General features: G+C 47.8%; 1 protein-coding gene across 1 annotated transcript; it reads left to right on the top strand.

Moving 5' to 3' along the window:
* The first annotated feature begins 396 nt into the window (after window positions 1-396).
* LOC311338937 (endothelin-1) lies at window positions 397-7226 on the top strand. Its single transcript, XM_084464283.1, has 4 exons — window positions 397-541; window positions 787-1033; window positions 6388-6558; window positions 6916-7226. The coding sequence occupies exons 1-4, from the start codon at window positions 469-471 to the stop codon at window positions 6938-6940; spliced, it is 516 nt and encodes a 171-aa protein (XP_084320409.1). The 5' UTR covers window positions 397-468; the 3' UTR covers window positions 6941-7226.
* Window positions 7227-8319: the final 1093 nt, after the last annotated feature.

Here is an 8319-nt window from a genome sequence, read left to right as displayed (position 1 = left end):
TGTTACAGAATGTGAGCTACTTGTCTTACGGTCTTATCCTGTCTAACGTCGAGCGCCTCAACCTCTGCTTCCGCTCCCAACCAACAGAGACGTGTCGTCCACGCGTCGTCTGCTCGCCTCACCTCAGCCGACACACGCGCACGCACGCACACACACACACACACACACACACACACACACACACACACACACACACACACACACACACACACACACACACACGCACACTCTCTCTCTCTCTTTCCCCCTCTCTCTCTCTCTCTCTCTCTCTCTCTCTCTCTCTCTCTCTCCACTGTACAGAGAGAGTCAGAAGCAGAGAGAAACAGCAGCACAGGACTTGTGTTTTTAACGTTTTGCGTTAACCGTCCATACTTGGCGTCGGGTGCGTCGGGCCTCTGGGTTTCTGCGTGCGTGATATCGGCGGTGCGGGTTCATCTGATCCTGAATTTGCGGCTCATCCTCAGTGGAATGATGGATAACTTATCGACGCTTAACCTGGGACTTTTATTCCTCATTATCGCTACGCCGTTTTTGGCAATCGGTGAGTAGGCTTCCATATGGCTTACACGTGTTACTGATAGTGTCACATGCGTTATTGCAGGTGGATGCGCACTCCTATGGATGAGACTCGTGTATTTGTGGTGTAGCCTACTGTGAGCTGACATGCCGTGGATCAGGGAAAACTTCATTAGGATATCAAGTACAACCTGAGTTTTTTATTGACTTATTTGGAGGGAATACATAAATTGCCTAAAACTTATTTTCCGTGTTACTATTTCGACGTAGCCTCCTCGTCCAGTAAGGACCTCACTCTGAGGAAGGAGACGGACTTCGCCTCGCTGAGCGCCTTCCCGAAGACCCTGAGCGACCACGACCAGGGCCTGGGGGGGGACCCCTCCTCCTCGGGTCCCACACTGGACCGGGCCGCCCCGGGTCCCCGCAGACGCGCCAAGAGGTGTACCTGCTACTCGTACAAGGACAAGGAGTGCGTTTATTACTGCCACTTGGACATCATCTGGATCAACACGCCAGAGTAAGTACTTGTTGAATATTAGTTATGCCATAGTGTGTATAGTAGCGGGAGCGGTGGAGGAGGGCGTCCCGGGTTCGATCCCGGGGTCGAACCCGTCCGCTCCGAGGCACCGCCGGGATGCCTCACGGAGCAGAGCCGTGCAGCCGCCAGATCGGTGACTTAACGAGGAGCTCCTTCATGTTTTACTAACCGGAGCCGTCCCGGGACGAGCTGCAGGAGGCTGTCGTGTCTCGGCTGGGAATCAACGCGCCGTAAATACATCTGTTGAACTCACTTTAGTTACTTTTGTATAAACTTGAAATGTGTCCAATTGCTTGACTTTATGGAGTTTAATTTGATCAGCTCTTAGTTCAGTTCTTTTAAGTAAATATTTTCTTTCACAAATATATACAATATGCGGCAGAAAAATAGTTCTTCATATATTTCATATATTCATATATATCATAATTGAACAACCTTTCAGGCTGAAACTTGTAGACTGAAATGTAGGCCTATATGCCTCATTAATTATCATTTGTATTAGCCTATTACTTTCATTGTTATTTATATTGTAAATAGTAGTAGGCCAAATAGTAAGTATTATTATTAGGCTAATTGATAGCCTATTGAGGAAATAATTGACAAAGTGAGCTCTGTGATATTTGAGGAATTTAAGAAGTAAACGAACAAAATGACCTATTTTTACTGTAGATTCCTGAGTTTATTTGGCTCCTATATCTAGACTACCCAGCCCTGCAAAGATATGCGTGAATAATTGATTTTGTACCAGTGGTGGAAATGTCCGTGACGGATGTGCTTCAGGGTATTTATGTGTTCCAGATGCCTCGGACACCAGCCTTCCGAGTGGCACTTGTGACGTAATTTCCTGTCTCGTAGCACTAATGCTGCTATCCATTTGGCCTTTTGTGCTGGTACACCAACCTGCTCAACGAGGTGTGCGACGAGTTGGAGAATAATGGACGCCTCCAGGACAGCAGTAGTAGCAGGCTAGACGACAAACACACATAACCTGCCAGCTGCCAGTGCCGCCGGCGTTTCGTATTGGAGCAATAGTCGAGCGATGTCAAGTGAACAAAATTCAAACGATGCTGAAGGCGCAGAAATGGAACAGTCCACTGAAGGGGTGTTTGAAATCGTATGACTTTAGATTATTCCTTGCATGATGAGCACAAATTGAGAAATACTACATAACCAAACACTTTTTTAAAGTATTTCAGTACCCCCCAAACTTGTCGCTTTAGTCCCTTTTGGGGGGGTCCAAATCCAATTTGAGGGGGTCAGACCCCCCAAACCCCCCGTAATTCGAACCCTGGACCAGACTAATGACATGCTTTGCTTACACGCTCTCCTACTCCAACCCTCCTGAGAACCTATTTTATAAACGTGTTGATTATTGCCTTGTCAAACACGAGTTTTTAATGATACAAAGACTACCCACAGAGAAACAAGATCCAACTGGAGTCAAACCAATTACGATCAAGTTGTGCAATGTATAAAAAAACACAAACACAGACCTGTACCCCCTCTCTGAGGGGTCTGAGGGGTACAGTGACGGACGGGGAGCAGACCTGTACCCCCTCTCTGAGGGCTCTGAGGGGTACAGTGATGGACGGGGAGTATTGATCACTCCCCACACTGTGGCTCCCCCCCCCCCCCCCCCGGCCTCACCAGTATTTACCACCCCTCACAACTGTGATACTGATCAGGTCACGGGTTCCTGAGGTTTGGGGGGGGGGGGGGGGGGGGGTAAACCAGGTCACGGGTTCCTGAGATGTGGGGGGGGGGGTAACCCAGGTCAACGGGTTCCTCTGTGCGTGAGGCTGATGTCACTCTGTGTCATGTCGTGGCAGTTTCCTTTAACAGATATTGCGTCTAGGACAGATGAGATTTCTAGATGCAAAAAGCACACAATACTTGTAGACAATTAACCTAGGTTTAATACATGCATACATTAGACTCCTCTCTAGCAGAGTGAGTCCAGAATACAGTTTGACAGAGCTATTTATGCAGTTTCCCATCATCCCCACATTGCAGATGTCAATAATCAAATCAGGTAATGTTTACCCAGCCTTTTTGTAGGGACCACTATCTGTCTAATGGTTGTAATCCAACGCACACTGCCACTAATTTCTTTTGTAACTACTCTTGACTTGACTAAGGAACTTAAAACTGTTGTTTACCAATAAATACTTTGCAGGTTATGATCTGTGGAGTGAACTGTTGCGTCGTGTCACCACATGCTACGACCTGGAACGTCTGTGATTCATTTTATAGCTTTTCATTTCATTGGGGAAGAGTGTTTTTCTGCTTTGTGAAAGTGATTTCATAATCGTACCTTGCCCGCCGACATGCCCCGTAAATAATGCGGCACGCTTTGATGCAACCACGCATGATTGGTCCATTTCAGAGGATTGTTTTGATAATAATAAAAAAAGTGGCACATCAAATATACACACATGGCTGCAACTGTGTGTGGCTACTTTGGGATTAATAGTATCTCCTGGAAACTGTTCCCCGAGTTAAGGTACCACTTAACCCCTTAAGCTATTTAACACCCTAGCCCCCTGCATAGACACACGTATCTTATGGCATCTTCATGTTCTTGCAGGAAGAAATGTCTGTAACTTACATCGGCAGTCAATTACACAGCTAACTTGCGCTGTGTGTGTGTGTGGTGTGTGGGTGTGTGCATGCATGCATGTGTGCGTCCGTCCGTGTGTGTGTGTGTGTGTGTGTTGACATGCCTGAGACTGAGTGTGTTGAAAGATTGTTGTTGTGTTGGAACAGGCTGCTCTTTGAACTTCCAATACGTGTGAGGCTACAATTATAATGTTGTGCACCCGAAACTAAATATGAAACGTAGATAACTGTAGAAACACGTGTAGAATGCTTTCTCGGGAGTCTGCAGCGACTGTAAAAACCTAGCTTCTGTTGATCCACAAGCTTCTGTTGAAGCTTCTTTAATCAACACAAGAGTCCAGCGCTGCCATCGTCCTTTCATACATGAAAAGTAAATCTATAAAGATGGGCTGGTTGTGTTTGGGTATACACTAAATGTCACGGGGCGCCCCCTTATGTCTGGCCTGTAGTCCCTCTCACTTTGGATAAAGGACACTATCTGACCAGAGGTCTTGGTGAAGTCTGGTCACTCACAACACTGGACCAAAGAGGTATCTCCAGACGAGTGTGAGGGAGAAGAAGGTAAGCTAAGACAGGTCAGGCAGGAGAGGACGTTAACCGGCGGTGGTGCCTGGACTGTGCGCTCTGACATCATAGCTCTGTAGGATCTGGTCAGATGAGGACCCGATTGAACCCAGACGGGACACAGAAACAGGAGATTTGCTGACGACACGGGTCACGCCCCATAGCCTCACTTCCATCTCATGATTGGCCGCTGGGTCGGCCCTTTCTCCTTGGACGGCCCTGTGGTGGAGGCTGGCATGAAGGTCGAGGCTGAACAGAAAGCAGCTCAATACCAGGGGTGTGAACTGGGTGCTGTTGGGGAGGGCGTCAGCGGGGAGGCGGTGCAGGGGGAACACGTGGGTCACAAGGTGCTCAGGGGACTCCCTGGGGGGTGGAACTCTGGAGAAGGGAAATTAAATCGTCCGTTTTAACGAGGGACTCTATCTCCTCAGACACGCTGGCGGCGATGCAGGTGAACAGCAGGAGGGTGTCAGACCTGCGCTCAGACCTCGGGTCGGGAGATCAAAGCAACACCAGATGAGGTTGAAACACGACTCAAGTTAAACTGTCTCATCTATGGGTCTGAGATAAATCACACCCTGTAGCGTGGCATCGTTACCATGCCCTCCTCACTGATATGGCGACATGGTAAAGATAAATCACACCCTGTAGCGTGGCATCGTTACCATGCCCTCCTCACTGATATGGTGACATGGTAAAGATAAATCACACCCTGTAGCGTGGCATCGTTACCATGCCCTCCTCACTGATATGGCGACATGGTATCTGCCATGGCATGGTGATATGGCATTCCTGAACCATCTCCGGATTGCATGATGGATTGGCTGATTCGATTGCCTTCTGAAATAAATCGTTTTACCTTGATTGAAGTAGAACGCCTCTACTCCAACGACGAGCTAAAACACACTCGAACCAGTGTTGTTTCCAGAGAAATGATGAGGAGGTAGAGGTGAAGTGGTGGGAGGAGCTACCAAGGGGCTGAGGAGGAGCCACCGGTAGAACAACAAACCCCAGGAAACACTGCAGCTGCTTCTGAGCCGCCCCTGGAGGCCTACCGAGACCTTGTGTGAAAATACACGCAGTAAATCCATATGTTGTCTATTCCGATGTGGTCAGGTAAACATGTGGTGAGGATACTTATGTACTAATGAGTGTTGTCAAACGATTAAAATATTTAATCGTGAATAATCGCATTAATGTCATAGTTAACTTGCGATTAATCACAATTAATCGCACACTTTTATCTATTCTAAATGTCCCTTGATTTCTTTTTGTCCCATTATTTTTTCTCATTTTAATGCTCTTACCAACATGGAAAAGTGGATCTGCTTGCTTTGTGCAAATGTTTTTTTATTGAAAACAACATTGCCATATAGTGTTCAATTTCACACTAACATTCTCACTTGGAGCAGTCATTCACACTTGGAGAAAATCATCTCTTAGACAATGTAACACTGTCCATCGATAAAAGGGTAGAATTTTTTTAATTTTTATTAAATTAAATTAAATTAAAAAGAAACGTTAATCTTGCGTTAAATAAATTAACGCCGTTAAAATGGGTTTGCGTTAACGCTGTTCATAACGCGTTGTTGTAACTGACAGTACTAGTACTAATATAATCCATGGATTCACAAAATCATGAAAGCAATTCAGAATGGAGTCTGGAGGCTCTGGAGCAACAGGGAGGAAGTGGCCTCCATAGGAGACACCAGCCCACCAACACACCGACACATGACCACGGGACTCGCGGCCATGCTGGTCTGAGCTCCCTGACAGACAAACAGTTAGCAGGGCACTAGGTCATGCGTGGTGATGTGAATGTGGAGAAGCCCCTAAAAGGAAAAACCACTTAGAAGGTCTTAAACGGACGGCTCGCTCACCGAAAGCGGCGCTCGTAAGCGGCTGGCCTCGTGCCAGCTGCCCGGACGTCTTCCGACTCTCACTGACACTCAACACACCTGAGGACCTGCCTTACTGTTTGCCTGACTGGGAGCCAAACCACTAATGGCCCTCACACCTCCGTTTGCGGTCTCCATTTGCTGCCCGGTAACGTGACCCGGTTTGCTCCATGCCGCAGCCCCCCTAACTCTGAATAACACCATGTTGATCATTCTCGCCGCGCTAACGTAAGTCTTTGTGTCTCCCCGCAGACGCCTGGTGCCGTACGGCATGTCGGGCATCCAGGGGCCCCGCCGGCTGAGGCGCTCCGCCCGCACCGAGGGGGGGAGGAGGGGCACCGAGGGGGGGCGGCGGCCGGAGCAGCAGCGATGCCAGTGTGCGCTCCAGAGCGACGGCGCGTGCGGAGGATTCTGTGTGATCCGGTAAAAACACAAGAACCGCCCGGCCGGGCGCCTGCACAAAGAACCAACTGCATTCAGATGAACAGACGGACCAGCGGACTGTTTATTTGAATGCAGTTGATTCAAATGCAGTCGGCCAACTGCATTAGAATCAACTGCATTCAGATAAACAGTCATATAATATAAAAGTCACATAAAAAGTGTGAGAGGACTGAGTTTTTTCTTTTTACATAGCGAGATGAAGATGTCATGAGTGTTTTCATTCGTGTGTCCTTGTTTAAGTTATGTAAATGTCGATATTTAAAGAGTGTATGTAAATGTTAGGATGGTAACCAGATGTGTGTGTAGTGTGTAATGTTGACATCATGTGACTTCCAGGCAGAGCGGGCCGTCCCTCCACTGAAGAGGAGCCCACGAGGACCCCCGGCCTCCAGGGGGCGCTGTGGAGACTGACCAATGACTAGAAGAACCAGCCGCGAAGATTATAGCTTTGTATTAAAAACTGTGTGGAGGAGAACACTGTGTGGAGGAGAAACATTTCTCAGAGAGAGATACAAACATATCTTGTTTGTGCCTAGACTTGTCGATTGCCCTGTCATTAAAGGGATGAGTCCACGATAGAGGATGTCTCTACCCCCCCCAGCCTCCACCCCCTCCCCCCACCCGCGACCCCCAGCCTCCAGCCTCCAGCCTCCAGCCCCCAGCCTCCAGCCTCTCAAGGGATGTGAACTTAAAGGTCCAGGAAGGGTTTCCAGGACATGGATCCTTACTGACCTGGGCAGTGGGTGGACTACCTCCTCCTCCTCCTCCTCCTCCTCCTCCTCCTGTCTCGATCCCAGGCGTTTAGCTCCCTTATTACCCGGAGACACTGGAGGTCCGCTCCTCCCGTCCCTCACAGACACAGAACTCCGGCGTGGCGCTAACTACCCGACACAAGCTAGCATGATGCTACCGCTAAGATAACATCATCGGCCTCCATGGATCAAGTTCACTGTACTTCTTCTTCATCTCTTTCCTTCTGGAAACCGATCCCTAAAGATCCATTCAGCATTTTGAACAGTGCCAAAATAAATTGAAAGGGAAAATTTTCTGATTTTTTTATATTGAGTATGAATTAAGTATTTATATGTATATTATTTTGGGGGATTTTTGTACAAATACATGATGTTAAGATGGCAACAGTACAGCTATATATATTTTTATATTCAGAGCATTGCTGTGCCGACACGTCTAAGAAAGCAAAAGTCTTATGGCGCGCATACAAAAAGAGATAATAATAATAATAATAATTGATTGAATTTATATAGCACTTTTCTAGACACTCAAAGATGCTTTTACAGTGAAGGGGGGCCCTCACTAACCACCACCAATGTGTAGCACCCACTTGGGTGATGCACGGCAGCCAATCTGCGCCAGAACGCTCACCACACACCAGCTTGAGGTGGCGAGTGAGGGAATTAATGAATGAGCCAATTATACAGGGGGATGATTAGGGGGCTAGATTGAAAGAGCCTGGTTGGGCAGTTTTAGCCAGGACACCGGGGGATCCCCTACTCTTTGCGATAAGTGCCCTGGGATCTTTTATGACCTCAGTGAGTCAGGACCTTGGTTTTACGTCTCCTCCGAAGGACGGGATGTTCAACATGTACTGTGTTGTTAATAACGGCCTCAGCGATCATTTAACCTCCTCACTCTAGTGTCTCCTGTCCATCGTGGCCACCTATCAGACCACAGGAAGGCACATGTCCCTTGCTTAAAATCAAGAAATATTACAGATTAATT

The sequence above is a fragment of the Micromesistius poutassou genome, assembly GCF_964030765.1.
Source record: "Micromesistius poutassou genome assembly, chromosome: 2".
NCBI classification, from domain to species: Eukaryota; Metazoa; Chordata; class Actinopteri; order Gadiformes; family Gadidae; genus Micromesistius; species Micromesistius poutassou.
The sequence above is the reverse complement of the archived record's forward strand: the minus strand, read 5'-3'. Positions and strand labels throughout refer to the sequence as shown.